General features: G+C 51.6%; 10 protein-coding genes across 10 annotated transcripts; 4 read left to right on the top strand and 6 right to left on the bottom strand.

The window, feature by feature from the left end:
• Positions 1 to 332: 332 nt before the first annotated feature.
• On the top strand, positions 333 to 1,348 carry GT037_001171 (uncharacterized protein; the record flags this gene model as incomplete). Its single annotated transcript, XM_038926218.1, has 2 exons — positions 333 to 469; positions 517 to 1,348. 2 exons carry the CDS (start codon positions 333 to 335, stop codon positions 1,346 to 1,348), a joined length of 969 nt encoding a protein of 322 aa, XP_038792074.1.
• A 178-nt stretch (positions 1,349 to 1,526) lies between these two features.
• GT037_001170 (uncharacterized protein) lies at positions 1,527 to 4,958 on the bottom strand (the record flags this gene model as incomplete). The annotated part of the gene is made up of 1 exon (XM_038926217.1): positions 1,527 to 4,958. The coding sequence occupies one exon, from the start codon at positions 4,956 to 4,958 to the stop codon at positions 1,527 to 1,529; it is 3,432 nt and encodes a 1,143-aa protein (XP_038792073.1).
• Positions 4,959 to 5,291: 333 nt separating this feature from the next.
• On the top strand, positions 5,292 to 6,204 carry GT037_001169 (uncharacterized protein; the record flags this gene model as incomplete). The annotated part of the gene is made up of 2 exons (XM_038926216.1): positions 5,292 to 5,608; positions 5,658 to 6,204. The coding sequence occupies 2 exons, from the start codon at positions 5,292 to 5,294 to the stop codon at positions 6,202 to 6,204; spliced, it is 864 nt and encodes a 287-aa protein (XP_038792072.1).
• A 158-nt stretch (positions 6,205 to 6,362) lies between these two features.
• On the bottom strand, positions 6,363 to 6,975 carry GT037_001168 (uncharacterized protein; the record flags this gene model as incomplete). Its single annotated transcript, XM_038926215.1, has 3 exons — positions 6,363 to 6,722; positions 6,771 to 6,850; positions 6,903 to 6,975. The coding sequence occupies 3 exons, from the start codon at positions 6,973 to 6,975 to the stop codon at positions 6,363 to 6,365; spliced, it is 513 nt and encodes a 170-aa protein (XP_038792071.1).
• Positions 6,976 to 7,291: 316 nt separating this feature from the next.
• On the bottom strand, positions 7,292 to 8,239 carry GT037_001167 (dihydrodipicolinate synthase 2; the record flags this gene model as incomplete). Its single annotated transcript, XM_038926214.1, has 1 exon — positions 7,292 to 8,239. The coding sequence occupies one exon, from the start codon at positions 8,237 to 8,239 to the stop codon at positions 7,292 to 7,294; it is 948 nt and encodes a 315-aa protein (XP_038792070.1).
• Positions 8,240 to 9,662: 1,423 nt separating this feature from the next.
• GT037_001166 (l-galactonate dehydratase) lies at positions 9,663 to 11,317 on the bottom strand (the record flags this gene model as incomplete). The annotated part of the gene is made up of 4 exons (XM_038926213.1): positions 9,663 to 10,159; positions 10,217 to 10,913; positions 11,111 to 11,215; positions 11,270 to 11,317. The coding sequence occupies 4 exons, from the start codon at positions 11,315 to 11,317 to the stop codon at positions 9,663 to 9,665; spliced, it is 1,347 nt and encodes a 448-aa protein (XP_038792069.1).
• A 1,077-nt stretch (positions 11,318 to 12,394) lies between these two features.
• GT037_001165 (uncharacterized protein) lies at positions 12,395 to 14,756 on the bottom strand (the record flags this gene model as incomplete). The annotated part of the gene is made up of 3 exons (XM_038926212.1): positions 12,395 to 14,568; positions 14,616 to 14,693; positions 14,741 to 14,756. The coding sequence occupies 3 exons, from the start codon at positions 14,754 to 14,756 to the stop codon at positions 12,395 to 12,397; spliced, it is 2,268 nt and encodes a 755-aa protein (XP_038792068.1).
• A 283-nt stretch (positions 14,757 to 15,039) lies between these two features.
• Positions 15,040 to 15,774, top strand: GT037_001164 (uncharacterized protein; the record flags this gene model as incomplete). The annotated part of the gene is made up of 1 exon (XM_038926211.1): positions 15,040 to 15,774. The coding sequence occupies one exon, from the start codon at positions 15,040 to 15,042 to the stop codon at positions 15,772 to 15,774; it is 735 nt and encodes a 244-aa protein (XP_038792067.1).
• Positions 15,775 to 16,180: 406 nt separating this feature from the next.
• On the top strand, positions 16,181 to 17,315 carry GT037_001163 (uncharacterized protein; the record flags this gene model as incomplete). The annotated part of the gene is made up of 3 exons (XM_038926210.1): positions 16,181 to 16,350; positions 16,408 to 16,423; positions 16,515 to 17,315. 3 exons carry the CDS (start codon positions 16,181 to 16,183, stop codon positions 17,313 to 17,315), a joined length of 987 nt encoding a protein of 328 aa, XP_038792066.1.
• Positions 17,316 to 17,498: 183 nt separating this feature from the next.
• On the bottom strand, positions 17,499 to 19,294 carry GT037_001162 (glucose-6-phosphate isomerase; the record flags this gene model as incomplete). Its single annotated transcript, XM_038926209.1, has 4 exons — positions 17,499 to 18,123; positions 18,170 to 18,700; positions 18,750 to 19,135; positions 19,181 to 19,294. 4 exons carry the CDS (start codon positions 19,292 to 19,294, stop codon positions 17,499 to 17,501), a joined length of 1,656 nt encoding a protein of 551 aa, XP_038792065.1.
• Between the last annotated feature and the right edge of the window lie 541 nt (positions 19,295 to 19,835).

The following is a 19,835-nucleotide window of genomic DNA, read 5'->3' as shown; positions in this document are numbered from 1 at the left end:
ATCCCACAATCGCTTCTGGTTGGGGTGGTCCTGACTGCTGCGCCTCACCCCTGCATAACCGCTGGAGGACGCACTTCGGCCGGGGTCAGGAACTCTGAGGTCGCGCAATCGTTTCATGAACTTTTAACCAAGCCCCAAGTTCGATTTGTTGTTTGCTGTGGTTACACACGCACGCGTATTCGATACACGGCTGAGACAATTGTGATCCTGATGAAGTCGCGACCTTCGTATTTCAGCCAAGGCACCTCAGGGGATCGTATTATAAGATATAGCGAAAGAACAGTAACAATCATAATCACCCAAGTATACTCCAAGTTTATCGCTAGTTGATCATGCCGGAGTTCGATTTCACGCCCGGTAACCCCAAGCGTCCGACCGTCACCAGCATCTCGAATAAGCAAATTGATTCGACTAGTAATGCAAATTTTCAAACCAAAGACAAACGAGTTTTTGAGTGGGACATGCTGGTGTAAGTGTTTCAATCTGAGGAACTCTATCATTACTCATGGTCCGTAGCTTCGACGATTCTATGATGCCTGTGGTTGTCGGGACAGGCGGTGACAGAGCAGACTTTCGTGTGCACAAAACGCTCTTTACATCCAGGTCCAGATTCATCGAGCGCGCTACTAGCAAGGACTCACAAGGGAAGGATGTATTAGTCGTATGGCTACTGGATGAAAATCCTCAAACTTTTCGTCTATACCTCAACCTCGTATACGCGAATCAGCTGGCCACTAGAGGTCCTGACCAGTGGTTGAAGCTATGTGAGCTATACGGATTGGCAGAAAGACTACAAGATACCAAATCCAAAAACCAGATCGTTGAGGGAATGTACGGTTTCTTGAATGAGCTTCTCCTCAAACCCTGGTCACCTTCTACCAGATCGAAAGATTATCTCCCTGCTGTAGCAACGGCAATGCTGTTCGAGTGTATGACCGAAAAAAGTCGGGTCAGGGCGCTCCTTGTGGATTTCTACGCAGAATTTGGTGACAAAATCTTGCTTCGGGAGGCGCAGGCAATGTTGCCGGCCGATTTCATCTACGATGTTGCCGTCCGATTGTTGGAAAAGCGCCCTCCGTCTTACTACTACGAATTCAAGATTTCTTTGCCAGAGAATACTGGCACTGTCACCAAAGAAACAAAGGAAGCCTCGGTAGACGAAAGGAGCGACACGGTCAAGGTTGCTAAAGCAGTGGAGAAGGATACTACAAGAGTGGACGGAAATTCCAAAGATACCAAGCCGGAACCGAAGATCGGAAGTATATTCGGTGCAGCTTCTGATGTGGGGGTACCGGCTGCTGATAATACACTACCAATCCTCAAAGGGCTCGCAACGACGGTGAAATGACGACTGGACAGTTGTATGAAGACATCATTAGAAGTCGGACGTCGACGTTAGTAGGCGATATAGATACAATATGAACGACATGTTTGAAGTAGTTTCTTTGATGCAAATGAATTATTCGAAACCGTGAGAGCTGTGTTGCGCTTCGTAGCGTATGCCTGCGAAATAGCCATTTTCCTGTTCAAGCACTTTGAACACACTCGGCCAAGGCACTCCAGCCATCACTGCACCAAGGGGCTAACACAATTGCCCTTTGAGCATCTCCTACATTACCAGTACTGCCCATGGCGCCTGCCAAACCAACAGCACTCAGCGTACCATTCGGTGGCGCGTTTCGCATCGCAGTTTCTTTGGCAAGTGTACTGGCAAAAACATCGCCTCCAGCAGCGTCAGCGAGCTCAGCCCAACCGGTATGTTTCCAAGGCGCAAGCATGACACTACGTCGAGCTTCATCCAGTTCTTGTTCCTCGCCACCCAAACTAACCGAGATGGCTTCAGCAACCTTCTCCACCCGGGCAAGCTGCTCGTCACTGAGCTCCTTGTTCGTGCGCAGTCGGTCCAGATCGTCCTTGATGGCTTCCATGGTTTCCAAATCATCATCAAGCACTGTCATGGCACCAATAAGTGTCAACAAGCCCACATGACCTTCATGCTTTTCTATCGCGGTAAATAGTTGGTCGCGAGCCACTTGCTTCTCGGTCTCTCCTCCCTTGGCCCAGAGTACTTCAGCGAGGATGCAAATGATGTCTGGGTTGGCTCCGGTTGCCTCAAGCGACGTTCGGAAATAGGGTATGGCGGCATCGAAGGAGCCGCTGAAGTAGTGTGCTAGACCAGCTGTAAGACGAGCTGATAGCTTGGTCTTTGTGATCTGCTCCTTGGACAACGCAGACTGTTCCGCGTCGCTTTCTAGCTCCGATAGCAGGTCTAATACTGTCTCAGCTTCTTCCACGGCTGAATCATAAGACCCGACAGCGAGGAGATTACGAGACAGGTCCGTCTTGGCTTGTGCAACACGAGCCAGTGATGTCAGCGATTCTGACTTCTCATACTCTTGCTCGACGGTCTCGTTTACAGTCTGCAGAGCAGCCACTGCTGCATCGTAATTGCCGACACGTTCTAGGAACAGTGCAGCTAGGTGCTTATGTGGGATATCGTAAGGTACTTGCATGTTGAGCTGTTGGAGCGCGAATAGAGGTTGTATGAGGTTCGTGATGTTGCTGGATGACGACGGCGAAGACACTAGGAAGTCGAAAGCTGAGACGGCATACTGTCGTTTCGTTAAGAGCAATGATGATTCCGAGAGCTCGAACGCGTGGGTAAAGTGGGAGAGCGCCTCGTTGGAATCTCCGGTAAGCAATGCGATGATTCCTTCGCCTACCCAAGCCAACGAGTAGTCAGGATCTTGTGATTGCGCTCGTGAGAAGGCGGTGTGTGCAAGCTCGTGATCATTCTGTAAAAGGTAAAGCGCTCCAAGATTCGTCCAGGTGTGCACACTGCGCTCGTTGAGATGCAAGGAACGAACAAAAGCATGTTGAGCGACCTTGGGGCTCAGCGTTGTTGTAATGACACCAAGCGAGTTCCAGAACTCTGAATTCCCAGCTTCAAGTTCGATAGCGCGTTTGAAACACTTCATAGCTGCTCGGAGGTATGTTGTTAATTTGAAGCCTTCAGTGCCTTCCTGCTCTAGGCAGACATGCGCTCTGTACTCAGTCCAACCTAGGTTGTACCACGCCACAGCTTGTGCGTGTATGTCGTGCGCACAGCTGGATATTGCTCGCTTTTGTGCAAGTATCGAGGCTTTGAGCACTTTTGCGAGAGTACTGTGTTCGTCTGTACAAAGTGCAGTCAAAGCATCCTGTCCGAGTCCATCGATATCCTTGTGCTCGTCGAAGTCGATCTTCATATCCGACTTGCTGCGCAGCACCTTCTCGATCAACTCTACAGGGAATTGCTTGAGCTTTTCCTGGACCCAAGTGAACAGACTGCATGCATCGCCAACAGCCTTCCAAAGGTTAAAAGCATCCGGTTTGTACTCGGTTATTGTCAGCGCAACCTCGATACCCCGGGTAGCGCTGTCGGCAGCCTCTCCGAAAAAGCCAGTCTCAACGCAATGCCAACCCTTTTCTACAAGCGTTTGTAGGAGTGCTATTGAGACGCCAAACTCTTTCGGGCGAGATGCTAGTACTGCTTCGTAACCTGCAAGAGCTTCGTCGAACTCACTCAGCTCGCGGTTGACATTGGCAAGCATGTACTTGGTAAACCATCCCTCTTCATCTGATCTCTTCAACACAACACCATCTGTGGGATTTTCTGCATAATTGAACGCGCGAGATGCTGAGTTGTATCGTCCAGAGTTGTGATAACTCTCGCCGAGGCCGACGTAGGAGTAGTAGTCATCCGGGCTAATGCGCAGTGCGGATAAGAACGATACGACACTCTTTTGGTATTCCTGTTTATTCATCTGCACGACACCCAGTGCGGAAAAGGGCCAGCTGACACCTTTTCGTTTTGAGCCTGGGGTCTGGCGTGCTTTACCAGAGTCTACAACTCGCTGAGAAACGACCTCAACAATGTCCCACTCGCCTTGGTTGGCAAAAAGGCGTGCTAAGCGCTCGGCTGCAACAACTTCAGAGGGCGATAGCTCGAAGGCCTTTTGAAAGCACTGTCGCGCTCTTTTGCGGTCTTTGTTATAATCCTGGTAGAAGATGCCGAGCAGAGTGTATGCTGGAGCATAATTTGGGTTTGCCTTGATCGCTGCAAGTAGCTTCGCATACGTTTTTTGGCGGTCCTTCCTCGCAGCCTTTGACGGGTCGAGCTCCCATAAACAGACACCTATCCTATAAAGCGTCTGGGCGCGGAGCTCACGGCCTCGTTGCTCGGAGGCATCGAGCTGTGGGTATTCGAGATATCCTTGCAGTCGTTCTAATCCAGTCTTGTAGTCGCCTGCAAGTGCTTGACACCAGGCTGACTCTGCACCTATGCGGCCGTTTGAAGGATCTTGCTTCAACGCCTTTTCAAGAAATTGGAAAGCTTGCTCGTATTCCTCGTCTTCTTCCAAGACCAGTCCGATGCCGATGAGTGCAGAGGTGAATTGTGGTTTGCGCTTCAAGATGGACTCGAAGATGCCTTTGGCCTCCAGGTGGTTCCTTGGGGCCTGATAATAGACCAACGCAGTAGCAAGTGTACTGCTCAAAGCGTCGCGCGTCCTTTGAAATGACAAATCGGTTCTTTTTGCCTCAGCAGCCGCGTACTTTAATCCTTTTCTTGTCGTTTCGACCGCGCTTTCGTACTCCTCCAAGGACAGGTAGTAGTCTCCGAGCAAGCAGTGCGCCAATGGTGACCTAGCAGCCTCGCCAATCCCTTCCGTCATCAACACCAAGCAGTCCTCTTGTGATACGGGCACATCTTGAGTAAGAGCTACCCCTCCCTCACTCAGGTCAGGTCCTTCTATCGAGTCGCCCTCTCCTGTTAGCGGGTATTTTGATATGCCGCTGCTCAGCCAGCCAGTGATGACTTTAGACAGGCCCTCATCGGGGAAGAGCTCGACGAATTGCCGCAAGGTCGAGATGTCGAGATCTAGCAGGTCGTGCGCACTGTCCGCGTGTGACGCCATGACAGCAACCCAAATATTTTACCCAGCCAATGGAACGTAGAACGCCGATAGATGCTTCAACGAAAGGAAGTGGAATTATCGAAGGCGCCTGGAAAAGTAGGCGGCGAAAAGTCGTGGCTGATAATTGCAGAAGGGTCGAGGTTGGTGTTTGTCGTTTGGTAAGGCTGCGGACCAGGATCGACGCTAGCATGCCGTGCGTCATTGCTTGCTCTTTCGACGCTGCAAGCCCCACCAAAGCTTCCACAGTTCAATTCACTGCTCATGGCTGTGTCATAACACGAATAACGCCGTACGGACGGCCATATTCCTACTTTCATTACCTGATATAACACCATGTCTACAAAAACCGCTCTCAAGGCCGCAAAGGCTGCTATTGGCGCAAAGGATTGGGAGGAAGCAAAGAACCAAGCGGAGGCAGTGTTGGAGCAGGATGCCCAGAACTACTTTGCCTATTTGTTCCTGGGGCGCGCGAACGACGGCTTGAGCAGGTTTGAGGAAGCAGCGAAGGCCTATTATGACGCGACCAAGATCAAGCCTGACGATGCGCAGGCATGGCTAGGGCTGAGGGGCATGTACGAGGGCCTCAAGGGCGCAAAGGTTGATGAGAACATTGATGTTGGCCTGGAGTTGGCACAAATCTACATGAACCTGTATGCGGTGCAGATACTGGAGACGAGGATGAATTGCTGACCAGAGTAGCGACGACGCGTACAAGTCCCAATCAGCCATCGATAAGCTCGTCGATCATGCCCGCGCACATGGCACCAAGACTCAATATGCACGTGCGCTTAGCACACAACTGCCATCCTCGCCCGTCTATTCGTACCTTGAAGGTCGCCTGCCCGACCCCTCCAAAACCTATACGCGTATCGCCGAGATCCACGAGACACAGGAGGCTTCCACAATCAAGCGCCTCATAGAAGAGAGGCGACTCCGCATCGGCGCGACGCTAGAAGGTACTACCTCTTCTGTAAAGAATGAGATATATGCTGCCAGTCCACTAGAAGGCATATACGAGGAGATCATCAACTGGACGAGAGACGACGAGCTCAGGCGCGAATACGAAGAGAAGCTACTAGCTAGAGCGTACGATACCTTGATGGTGCTGCCATCGGGAGAGAAAGCAGACAAGAGAGAGAAAGTCATGAAGCTGGCACACGACATGGTCATTATCAAGCATCCGAATCTACTGGCTTGGACAATCGAGTTGGAATGGCGGAGCGGCATGGACGTTGAGGCGTATTAGATGTCTTCACAAGATTCGGCATAGCAAGGCGTTTGGTGCATGGACAGGACCGGACCTAGGCGCCTCTACATGATTACACATATTTCCATTAAGATAATCTTCTTACGAATCGATCCCAAAAGTCAAACACCAAACGCCGCCTATGCTTGCCTCTTTCTCTACGCGTTTGCAGCCCCAGCAACCCTTCTTCGCTCTTCTACACTGAACAGACTTTCGCCTTGCTTGAGCGCATGAATGAGCATCGGTACGCTACTCGCCTTGAAGTCTTGCGCTTCACGCACTTTGTCAAGATCATCGGCGAATTCGGCTGCGACTTTGCGTAGATAGATAGCGCTGAAGTCCTCTTGCGCCTGCTTGCTGGCCTTTGACGCTGCTTTTGTTTGCGGTGCAGGAGCTGGTGCATCCTCCATGGCAACATCTTCGTCTGGCTGAGCATCCAGTGCACTGGCAGTTTGAGACTTCTTCTTCTTCTTCTCTTTCTTCTCTTTCTTGGCGGGTGTCGGTGCCGGTGAAGGCTCCTTTTTCAAGTTAGCTCAGACAAACTCTCTTCGATGCGACTATAGTACCTTGGCCTCTTCTTCTACCGCAGCCACTTTTTGGTTCCTTGGGCTTGAGACATCGCTGTCACTTTCGCTCGATGATGAGACTGCCCAGCTGTTAGCGCATGCCTCGCCGTCTGTTCCATACGCTTGTCGCACCTTCGGTCCTCGTCCTTCTCTTCTTTGACCTCTTCTTCTTCTCAACGATGTTTGCTCCTCCTTGCGCCGCCATCTCTGTTGTGCTGAATGGAGTTGGAAAAAGTTCGAGACGTGAATGATTGTTATCGATAAGGCACGTGCGCCGCTAAATTCAGGGTCTGCCCTTTTCTCAGTGCTGGGGTCTCTCTTGGCTCATGGATGCCTTTACGATATCAACGCAAACATTATCGCGGACCAGCCCTCATCTAACGCGTGTTCGAAGCTCTCAGAGATGACAATGTGTACGCTGAAAAGTGCTTGCTGCGCATAGAACATGGAAGGATCGCTCTTACGCAACATGCAATTATCTTTATCTGAACTAATTTGGAAAGACCATACGTAGACCTGATCTAACAAATGGTCTCGATCACAGCTAGCTCTGACATGGCACTCTTTACACTAGTCTTGAGCGCCTCACTAACAGGCATGTATGGTCGCCTTGGGTTAAGCCTCTCCTCTGCACCCTCGATACCGGCTGCTTTCGCACTGTACTGGCCGACGGCGTGCTTCGTAGGCGCAATACCAGCCTTGATTGGGCTCTCTGCAAGTGCCGCCTTCCGATGTAGCTCTAGTGCTGCTTGTGTCTCGCCACTGGTATACAACTCATAGATCTTCGAGCAGACCCTTGGGAAGACATTACTGAATGCTGATACGCAACCAGCGCTTCCAACTGCCAGACCGGCTACCATCCAATCCGCCTGTCCAGCATACGTAGAAAAGGTATCGCCCGGCAACTCAGCACAAAGCCTTGTGATTTTCGCTACGCTACCACATGTCAACTTCACACCGACGATCTTCCCTGGGTTCTGTCTGGCAAGCGCAGCGATTGTGACAGAATCAAGATCCACTCCATTGCAGATACCCGGAAAGTTGTAGATGACGATAGGCAACTCAGATTTCTGTGCGACCTCGTTGTAAAAGGCCATGACGACCTCTTTGGATGTCGCAGGCCCATAGTATGCGGCTGGCAGCAACAGCCCGTAGTTCGCTCCGGCTTCGATGGCGTCGCTGATATTCTCCATTACCTGTGGTACGGAGAAGCTCGAAATTCCCACCATAAGGGGGTAGTTGGGGCCGACAGCCTCGCGGGCGCATTTCACCAATGCCTTTTTCTCGTCGCGAGTGAGCTGGAACGCCTCAGCATTCGAGCCAAGAATGACTAAACCAGTAAGACCCGATTTGGAGAGGTATGTGAAGTACTGCTTCTGTGCCGCGAGATCCAAGGTTGCCGTGTCGCTTTCAGGAGTGTAGAAGGTTACCGCGGGGCACCAGACGCCTGGAGCTGGGGGAGGAGCCATTATGTTACTAGTCGTGGGAACTGGCCCTTGAAGATTATATGCTTTCTGTACAGGTTCCGGTGACCTAGGCGGGGTGGTGGGGTATGGATGGAGCCGTAGATTTAATGTTGATGTCCAGCCAGCGTCGCTTTGAGCAAGTCAATTTGTAAGACGTAGCAGGTCTTGAGCGACGGTATATATAACACGGATGAGTTGAGAAGACGTAGGTGTTCATGCAGTATCGGGAGGTATGCCGTGAGCCTTGAATAGCCGCCTGGACGGAACGGTCCGACAGTCCGATAACGCAACTTCATGTCTTGCGTTGAGCCAATCTAGGTATAATCCTAACATCTTTCACCATTCTGACGATCAGCGATTTTGAGAGCATGCTCTCTTGTGGAGGTTTCACCATTTCAATTTACGCTTGTACTGCAAGGGTGATTTGAGAATGGCCGGCCTAGCTCTCACCCCTAACCCCGCCGCTATTCGCAATACCTAGGTAGATTGGACAGCGTCCGCCATCCCCAAGTTATCAATTTCGTGAAGAAGCAAGATATCTGTAATGTCTAACAATGGTATGGAAACAGCTATGTCTGATATTGGTAAAGGGGGTTTCGTCGGCACATTTAATCTCTCCGCAATATTTCTCACTATTCGTCTCCAAAACTACTCCCATTGCAGATACTGCGGCCATTGGAAGATTATAGATCGAGTTGGTGGTAAATTGGGTTTTTGACATAGAATACGCAAGGTCGTATGTACAATACCCATATGTACAAGAGAGAGGATATTGATAACATTAAGAAAAAAACAGTCGTGGAATGTGTCATAATGGGAAGAAAGGAGTGGGATGACTTATTCGTAAGACACGCAGAAACAGTACTAGCTAAGATAGTAGTCAAATTCTAGAACCTGGAGCGTATACACTAGGTACTTGAGTCCAGGTTCCTCTGTCAAAACGCCGCTACGGAAGATCTCAAAATATCCAATCATCTCCCAGGACTGTTGGCCTAGTAGCATTCGTCTACCTTACAAGCGGAGAACAAACCAGAAGACGGAGACGGTCATGGAAGGCAGAGTAAAATATTTCAGGCCTTCCAGAAAACCTTGGAATGCATCAGGACTGTAGTTGAAGTCCTACTGACTTTGATGGCGAATTCTTCGAGTAAAAACAAACGTAGGTTGTTCGAGAGCTCGAAGACCTGGAGAAGCAGAAACACCGATTGCAATAGAGTTTGACAGTAACCAGGATATCTAGACAGCGTTCGTCTACCTGAGTAGTCAGGAATGCACATCGATGCGAAACGCTGGTCTGGAAGCTGCAAATTCGGATATCTATCATATCCCGATGCAGTAGGATGAGTAATTATGCATATTCCAAAACCTGTAATCATTCCATGCATTAAATTCTCTCTTACTTAAACTTCATCTGCAAAGCCAAGACTTAAATCTTAATACCCTCCAAGATTGGCTTCGCCTCCTCACTCTGCCACCACCCGTCCTTGCCTCCAGGGAAGCTAAACTTGTCCATGCTTTCGGGCTTCATCTCAACCGAGTAACCTGGGTCCATAGGTGTGACGTAGTATCCGTTCTCGATTCTTGAGGGGTGGAAAAAGTGCTCGTGCAAGTGGTCAACGTACTCTAGCACCGACTTCTTCCCTGAGACAACAACGTAGTCAATGGTAGAAAGATGTTGAGTGTACTCTGGCAGACCGACACCACCGGAGTGCGGTACAATGGGGATGTTGAATTTGGCAGCCATAAGGAGGACAGCAATGACTTCGTTGACACCACCGAGACGGCAGGCGTCGATTTGGCAAATGTCGATGGCTCCTGAGGCAAGGAATTGCTTGAACATGACGCGGTTTTGGCACATTTCTCCTGTTGCGACACCAATGTTGTAGGGCTTGAGGGCTTCTCTTATGGCTTTGTGGCCAAGGACTAAAGGAATCAGTCAATACTCGATGTAACAAAAGTGAGATAAAGGAGAATGCATACCGTCGTCAGGGCTAGTAGGCTCCTCGATGAACCACGGCTTGAACTCCTTCAACGCCTTCATGTACTCAATTGCCTCTGGTACGCTCCATACTTGGTTCGCATCGACCATGAGCACATTGCCCTTGTCGAAACCGATAATATCTCGTGCGATGCTAAGGCGCTGCTTATCTTGTGCAATGTCGCTTCCAACCTTGAGCTTGAAGTGCTTGTATCCCTTCTCCAGTGTCTCCTTAAGAAGGCCACGCATCTTGTCCTCCCCATAACCTAACCAACCTGCAGAGGTGGTGTATGCGGGAACGGCTTGGCTGTTGAGAGCTTCTTCGAGTCGCTCTTTCTTACCAGCTTCAGATTTGGTGAGAATCTCCAGCGCCTCCTCAGGAGTGATAGCGTCGGTTATGTAACGGAAGTCGATCAAATCGACAATTTGCTGTGGTGTCATGTCTGCTACGATACGCCATACAGGCTTGCCGAGCGACTTTGCCCACAGATCCCAGATGGCGTTTACAACAGCACCAAGAGCGAGATGGATAACACCCTTCTCTGGTCCGATCCACCGGAGTTGAGAGTCGTTCACCAGGTGACGCCATGTCTTTCCCCAGTTGGCGACAAGGGAGTCAAGTGTGTGGCCCTTGATGCGGTCCGCGAGATAGGCGATGGCAGTGCATACGATCTCGTTACCACGACCAATTGTGAAGGTCTAGAGAATGTAAGCGGATTGGAACCGAATTGTCATCGAATTGAAATAGAACTTGAGGTAATCTGCTGTGAACAGAATGCTTCGCCCAAAGCGTCAAGATAGAGGTATGACAGGAAAGCGATGTTACAAGGTATTCATCACCTTGTGAACTCATGTCTTTCCTTTTTTGTATAAAATCAGATAGAACTCGAACTTACCATGCCATGACCCTTGAACTCAGAGTCTGTATGTAAGATACAGTATGCCGAAGAGTAGTCTCCCGCTGCGTTCATAGCATCGGAACCAGTCTTGTCAAGGGATGTCTAGTCCAGAGAGGTCAGCTCTGTCTTCAAATTTTGATCTGTAATAAAACGTACTGGAAACCGAACATCCCTCGTCTCAGCACCTGTGATTGTAATGACCATTGTGATGTTGTTGCGTTGCTATCAACGTTCGGAATTATCGGAATGTAGCGTGAAATACCCCGCAAAGCTTCCAGAAGTTTGAAGTCAAGTCTTGAGGATGAGAAGTTAGAGGATGAACAAGTCAAGACTGAAGTTGATTGAGCGAAATACTTATTGGAACTCGGGATCTAGACGGTCTATTTAACTGGCAAGGCATCCGGCGCAAACCTCCACGCACCTCCACACCAAATAGTGCCAACCGCCCGCAGTCCACGCCATCGTGAGTTTAACCCCACTTGCCCCTCATCATTCGTGGAAGAACTCGTCGCGCCACTTGTCTGGGGCTGGGAAAACCGGGGCATCTGGCAACGTTGCCCACGGTTGCCGGCATATTATTTACCTCACACGTGAGCTTTTACAGTGCTACACCCCACGAACTATAGGGGACCCTTGCTTTGCCAGGAGACACCAGGTGCTTCGCACCTAGGCGAGAAGCTTGAACTCGACCGCGCATGACAATGCGTGAGGTACGAAGGAGAAATTAAGAGAATAGTGGCCGTGACGACCAGGCCGGGTATGTCAATATAAGGCCCGTCCTCTACTTACTCTTGCACTCCGTGTACTATCGTGGAGCGTGATCAAATACCGCGGCAAACATGAACTTACCGGCCGCGGGGAGGCATGAGTGGATTCAAAGGAGTAGTCCAGCCCGAGGAGCATGAGTATCAATGTTGAAACTCCAAGTCAATCATCATTGAGCACACGCCATACTAAAGCCGCACGCAACAACAGACTCAACTACAATCCAGCTTGGGACAATGTTAAGAAGACAACAAGCCTGTGCATTAGTGGTGTGACAATTGAAAGTAAAAGGACGGACCTGGTATGACTCCTCATCGTATCCATACACCCATTTATCTACACTTCGTTCGTGATGCAAGATCCGAGGACCCTACAACGCGTCAATAGCTACCCAGCACGAAAACCCCAAATACTCACTCGCCCGATTCCTGAGGATTGCAAAAACCACGATAGTGGTAACCTGGCCGACAATATTGGAGATGGACTCTTCTTCTGCATGAGCGGGAGGCGACAGGCTCACTTGATACCCCTCTTCTCTGTCTCACTGTAGTAGATGACCATACGCCAAAGCTTCTTCACAAGAGACTCTGCTTCGTCATCGAGAGCGACTTCCAAGTTCTCCACAAGTGGTTGGGGTGCGCCCTTACTCTTCAAATGGTCCACGATAGCGTCGACAAGCATCTCTTCTTGAACACCTGTGAGCTCAAGAACCTTGTTTGCAGCCCACTGCTTGATGTCTTTGTCGATGTTCTTCTGAGGCAGATGCTCCCAAGCAACAGGCCATTTCCACAGGCCTTCCTTGTCGTTGGGAATGTCGCGTGCCAGCTGCCGTTGTGCTTCTTCGATTTCCTCTTGTGTAAGATTGGCACGTACAGCGGCGTCGAAGTTGATGGGCACAAGAGTTCGCTTCTTAGAGCCGCTTTGGTCTGTGAGATCTTCGTCCTCGAGCAAGTTTTCGACATCCGCTGCGGTTCGACGAGGAGCGGCAGTCTTTTCAAGCTTCTTGGCTGCAGCGCCAAGGGAGATCTTGAAGTGTGCTGGCTCGCGCTGCTCCTCCCTGCGCATAAGCTCTTCTCCATGTTCTTCCAAAAAGGCATCGGCCTGTCCACGGGCATGATCCTTCTGCTTCCTCTGTGCCGCCTGCTCGCGTCGCTCCTGCTCTCGATCGATAGCATCTTCCTTGGCCTCCTGGCCGCGGACCTGCTCGCGGTCGCGGATCCAATCGCTGTGATCGCGGTAGTAGAGATCGCGCCTTGAAGCTGCTTCCTGATCATCGTCAAATTCTCGGAGTTGCTTCGCCTGTGCAGTACGAGCCTTCTCGCGTTCCGCGTCCATGTTCTTGAAGTAGTCGTTTGTGCGTTCGACAGAGGCAAAGGTGCGACGCTCGGTTTGGAGCCAGCGTTGGAGTTGCTTCTTGTATGCCTCGTCAGCATCTTCTGCTCGCTTCTTCTTGCGACGGCGCTCTAGTTCCGAATCGCTGGCCGAGTCGTCATCGTCCTCTCGGTTAATGTATACGCCATTGTTTATAGCACCACCATTAACGAAGTTGACTCCGCCCTGGTAGTCACGCGGGAATTGGGAGCCCTTGGGCCCACTGGGGGCACCTTGAACACCCCTCTCTGCCCTTGGGCCAAGTGGTACACCATTAGCACCTCCGGGACCAGTAGGCGCAGAAGGTGGTGGCGATGCACGTCTACCACTGCGCTTGCGCTCCTCTGCCTCCAGCTCCTCTTCCTTCAAAAGTCGTTCTCTATCGCGTTGATTGGAACGATCGCGGAAAGCAGCAATCTCTGCGGCGACGATGTCACGCATTTCTGCCGGAATATCTGCAAGCTCATCCTCACCGTTGGCAAGGTTCACAAACGCGACTTCCACGTCTTCACCATCTTGTGCCTGCGCATCTTGCATGGTTGCGTCTCCTGCGTAGTCGACGTTGGGTGCATTTGGTGGATGGAAGAAGCTGGCGAGAACCGATGAAAGGGCTTCTTTTGCGCTATCCAGCCTGAACTGAACTGTAGCTTCGTCTTCGTTTCGGGTCTTGCTCCATTCCTCTGCGTACTTGATCGAGGCGTCGTCAACCATGACATGCAGTTGTATCGTCTCCACCTCGTCCTGCTCATCGCCTTCGGGTTCGGCTTTCGGCTTGCCGGGCTTTTGTCGTTTTGTAGGCACACGCACGTCTTTGAATATCTCAGCGGCCGTTTCCAAACTTTGGGCGTCTCCAAATTCGGCAAAGCCAAACGTCTGAGGCTTGTTGTTGGCATCGGTAGCCCTCGTCCAGCGCACGAGCTTTCCTGCCGTCTCTAGAATGCGCTCCATGCCCTCGTCGCCTCCAACGCCATCGGGAATGTTACCAACAAAGATGGTCCGTGCAATGTCTTCGCGTGATGGAGGATTGACGGGCTGGATTCCGTCTCTGCGATCGCCGTCTCTGTCCATACCAAGGCCACGACGACCGGGTGGTGCTGCATTGTCCCTTCGGCCGCCTACAGGGCTGTCGACAGCACCACTTCGTCCTCCCTGCGTTCCCAGACGGATGACGGGCGCATTAAGGTTGAAGTTGGGCATGTTCTGGGGCGCTTGCCATCCGGATGGTAGAGCGCGTGGTGCGTTCATAGCTGGTGGACCTTGGGCATTCGCAACACCGGGGGGAGCGGCTACACCTGGGGGAAGTGCGGCGCCTGGCGGACCTGCGCTGTTGTTAGATGGTCCATTATCAGTTGATGCGACTGCTTACCCATTCCAGGCGGTGGCATGCCAGCCATGCCTGGTGGAGTGCCTGCGAAGCCCGGAGGGCGGTTGTAGCCCGGAGCACCTGCGCATGTTAGCAGAGTTGGCGTCGCAAGGAATCGCCCGACGTACCAGGATAGCCATACATCTTGAATAGATGTACAGTCGCGGAACTCGATAGGATGGTTTGGGGAGCTACTAAATCGGACTGTCGAGGTGCTCGTCGCGTGTTGTAGTGAGAGGCAGAAGTCGCAGTTGAGATTTGGAGCTTCGAGAGACGCTCGGACCACCAACTACCTACAGCGCCGACAAATTTGGGAACCGCGGCGTGCATGACTTCCATCATTCACCGCAGCCAACCCGCCATTGCCCGCCGCGAGCACCACCAATCACTCCTGCCGATGCCAGGATTGTAGCAAAAACATTTGAACATGGCATCACGATCGCTGGGCGAGCGACTGCTCCGTCCCTCGACCTTTACACGCATACCACAGTCCTCGAGACAGACAACACCATCCTGGACATGTCAACGAACCATATCGAAATCGCCAAGACAACCTGCGCAGCCACAGAGAAAGCAAGCAGACCAAAACTACGTTCCCGAGCGAGCAGCCGCAAGTCCACAGCCCACCCAGAGTGAGACGTCACAGACAATCGACTCCATGCTAGGCGGTACGACCACAAACAGGACACCGTATATGCCACGGGGCGCAGCGCCTACCTCACCAGCCAACCGCGTCTTTGGAGAAGCCTTCGCGGGCACCCAGAGCAGACGGCCTGCCCACAAGCCAGGCCTGAATTTCGACGACATGGCATTGTCCGACGACATAGCCAACCCAAGTCTTGCCAACAAGCCTTCCGGTGCGGCATCGCTCGCTGTACAACAGGAAGAGACGTTTTCTCAGTTCCCACGCTTGAACCCCGTATACGGACGTACTGTAGAGTTGGATCCTAGCCGCGGACGTGATATGGTGAGGGGTATTGGCATGCTGGGGAGTTTGATGGCAAGGAACCAAGTCAAGCGCGACTTCAACAAACAGAGATTCCACGAGAGAGGCGGATTGAAGAGGAAGCGGTTGGCGTCGGAGAGGTGGAGAGCGAGGTTCAAGAAGGGCTTCCGCGACGTGACCAACCGGGTGACAGAACTGACGAGGAAGGGATGGTAAACATGTAGGACGCTGATTTGATGCTTCGGAATGGCGGGGATATCAACCATGTATGAATCCAACGTGTACATAATGTACTATAACTGCATTGCATTTGCATAATAAGCACTGGGTGCTTACCGAACTGATAGCTATCGAGATATTATGACCATCGCTGAAGCATGCGTCAACCCTGACACGGAAGCATATGATTTGCATCTACTTTGGCTGTAGGGGTGAAGACTAGATTGCGGAGCTGGACCGGGAGTCTCTTGCCGCGGACGGGCACAGGCCAGGGACCTCGATTCGCGTATCCAACATTGTCCAAGTTGACACATGCACCTCGACCGTCGCAGCTGCCTCACGCGCAGTACCCGGCTTACATGCGCTGAGTGACCCATTGGCTTCTCCTCTCAAGATTCTCGCCATGATCTCGAAACGACAGCCATCGGCATGGCTCCCTACCGTCGCATTACTTTCCTTCTTGACGTGCCTTGCAACAGCATTAACCGGCCAGGAGCCCATGAAGAGCGTGGAAGAAGCACGAGGGTATAATCCTGGCGAGACCATTCCAGTCAGCTGTTTAAACCGAACCATGTACGTCACAATATATACACAAGGAGCTGCGAGTACAATTGCTAACCTCGACATCAGAGAAACCGGTGAACATGTACGTATACCATCCACATCACGCTCAGGAATACCTAACGAGCACAAGCCCCCAATTTCTACCCTGTGGCCACTAACCTATATGTTTTCAGATCACAGACGCAGCTGGCCACCTCCAGTACATACCTTTCCCAACCTGCAACGAAACGGGCCAACCCCTCCACCTAAACTTCGGCGTCGAGAAAGACGTAAACTGCACCATAGACTTTGTGACCGACGAGTTCTTCCACCTTCTCGAGTTCTACATCCACAACGATGCGCCCCTGTCGTGCCGCATCCCCTCGAAACCCTTGCCACCTTCCGTCATGGAAACAGAGTACCGTGTGAGCGACGACAGCACACAGGAAGGCGCATTAGGAACTCAGAGCACAATGTACACACCTCTGATTATAGCATTGGCGGGGACACTACAGTTGAGCCACTTGCACGTGGGCAACTATTTGAACTTGCTGGTCCATGCAGGGCCCAAGAGCGTGGCGCCTGGAACGGTGGATGCTGCGACTGCATACTCCGTGTCAAGTCATACAAGGAATACCAAGATTACCATTGGGGATCCGTTGAGTTTGGCGTTTAGTGTGAGGTGGTATCCAAGCACTACGCTGCCTCCTGGCTGGAGTGGATATGGTGGACACATCTATACTAGTACTCTGGTGTACTGTTTCTTGAGTGCTGTGGCGAGTGCAGCCGTGTGCGTTGTTTACTTCCGTGGTGTTGAACTGCCCAGACGGCTGAAGAGGTACGCTACAGATAGGATGAATGGTGGTGGAAGAGGATTTGGCAACGGAGGCAGTGGCTATGGGTTGCCTGTAGCCAACGGTCGAGGAAGTGGCATGGGCAGTGGCTACGGATTAGGCGGATATGGATATGGAGGTGGAGGCAAGAGAGTCGATTGAAACGAACGCAATTCACATACTAGAGTATAGGGTATTCAGACGCGAAATTATACTTCAACGTGTCCATTGGTATTTCGTGATATCAGTACTATATATGCATCCTTCAGGTGCTTGCTGCTAATCCAGCCTCCAGTCATCAAATCATTCAGCCATTAAAGCCCCGCACAACACATCACCAACCGCTTACAAACTGGCCTTCTTCTTGAAAGCGTTGATGAGACCGCTTGTGCTAGCATCGTGAGAAGTAGACTCCTTGTCGTCGTCAAGCTCAGACTGGATCTTCTTGGCAAGCGACTTGCCGAGCTCGACACCCCACTGGTCGAAGCTGTTGATGTTCCAGATGGCACCCTCGGTGAAAGTGAGGTGCTCGTAGTAAACGATCAAGGCACCGAGAGTGGCAGGTGTGATCTTGTCGGCCAGGATGGAGGTAGTGGGTCGGTTACCCAGGAAGGTCTTGTGAGCGACAAGGTTCTCAGGCGCACCCTCAGCCTTGACCTCATCAGGCGTCTTTCCGACCATGAGCGCCTCGGCTTGGGCGAAGAAGTTGGATGCAAGCATCTTCTGGTGCTTGTTGCCCTCGACAGGGTTGTGGCTCTGGGCGGCGAGGATGAAGTCGGTTGGGATGAGCTTGGTGCCCTGGTGGAGAAGCTGGTAGAAGGAGTGCTGAGCGTTGGTGGCTGGCTCACCGAACAGAATGGGACCGGTTGTGTACTTGACATAGTCGCCGCTGCGGGTGATGGCCTTTCCGTTCGACTCCATGGACAATTGCTGGAGGTAGGCGGGGAACCTGTGCATGTACTGGTCGAAGCTGGGCAATGTTAGACTAAGCGTATCTGCTGAACTGACAAACTTACGGAGAGACAAGGTGAGTCTGGGCGCCGAAGAAGTCGGAGTACCATACACTCAGAAGACCACCGATGACGGGAATGTTCTGCTCAAGAGGAGTCTCCTTGAAGTGCTTGTCCATGGCGTGAGCACCAGCCAGGAGCTGATGGAAGTTGTCGAAGCCAATGTAAAGAGCCACGCTCAGGCCAATAGCGCTCCAGACACTGTAACGTCCACCGACCCAGTCGGAGAAGCCGAACATGTTCTTCTTGTCGATACCGAACTTGGTGACCTCTTCCTCGTTAGTGGAGAGGGCAACGAAGTGCTTGGCAATGTCCTCCTGCTTTGCGCTCTTCAAGAACCATGACTTCGCGGTGTTGGCGTTTGTGACGGTCTCGGCTGTGGTAAAGGTCTTGGAGGCGATGAGGAAGAGGGAGGTCTCGGGGTTGGAGTCCTTGAGAGCTTCTGCGATGTGAGTTCCGTCAATGTTGGAAACGAAGTGGATCTTGAGATCGCGCTGGGAGTAGGCCTTGAGGGCTTCTGAGACCATTACGGGGCCACTATTTGAAGTCAGTACACGTTCGAACAGTATCAAACAGAGTTGCATACAGGTCAGAACCACCGATACCAATGTTGATGATGGTGTCGATCTTCTTGCCAGTGTATCCCTTCCACTCGCCACTTCGGACCTGCTCGCTAAACTCCTTCATGTGGTCAAGAACTGAGTTGACGTCCTCGACGACGCTCTTGCCATCAACCTCCATCTTCTGGTTGGAGGTGTTGCGGAGTGCGACATGGTAGACGGCACGGTTCTCAGTGAAGTTGATCTTCTCACCAGCGAACATGTCATCGCGAAGCTTCTCGAGGCCAGCCTCTTTTGCAAGCTCGACAAGAAGCTTCAGAGTCTCCTCAGTGACGAAGTTCTTGGAAAAGTCGAACAGGATCTCGGAGTTCTCGGCATCGTTCTTGAAAGTACGGCTAAACTTCTCGAATCGCTACAGTTTGTTAGCAACGTACTAGATTTAGTCATCCAGACCTACTTGAGGGTCCTTCTTAAAGTACTCCTTCAAGACAATGTCCTTGCCAAGCTTCTGGTGGTGGTCCTGAAGCGCGGACCAGGCATTGAGGTCTGAGGCCTGTGCGAAGCCGGGCATGTTGTGTTATAGGATTAGTGGGCGGGTATGAGGTTTCAAACTTGGACAATTGGAGATAGAGGAGGTCAATTGCAAGCGCGAGAGATGATGGAAAAGGTGTGAGTGAAGTGAAGATGATTGTTTTCGCGGATGTGATGGGAGAATTGTAAGTCGCGCGGCCGAGACTCAGCCCCGCTTGCGTCAGAGCTCCGTTGAGGGAAGGAGGGGCACCACTTTTACCACGCGCTTGCTGTCAGAACATCCCGTTGGTTCCACCTGGACAGCCTTACCAAAGCACCACAAAGCTGATCACTAAGACATGTGCATCTCTAACTCAATGGGGATATCGTCTTGATTTGCTTGCCTGAATTTAGGCTTTCTCTCACACAAATGCTGCCTCAAGCGCCGTGCCATTGCTCCAGAACCCAAAAAAGCATCAAAGAGTACTGAGATCCCACCAATGACCATGTCTTATATCTGTGGATCCAAAGCCGGCGGGTGTTGTGCTTGCAGTCGGCTCCATTGCCGTGACAAGCCACACGCCTATTCAACGGCCATTCTC

Source organism: Alternaria burnsii, assembly GCF_013036055.1.
Source record: "Alternaria burnsii strain CBS107.38 chromosome Unknown 705, whole genome shotgun sequence".
In the NCBI taxonomy this organism is placed as follows: domain Eukaryota; kingdom Fungi; phylum Ascomycota; class Dothideomycetes; order Pleosporales; family Pleosporaceae; genus Alternaria; species Alternaria burnsii.
This window is presented reverse-complemented; position numbering and strand designations above follow the sequence as displayed.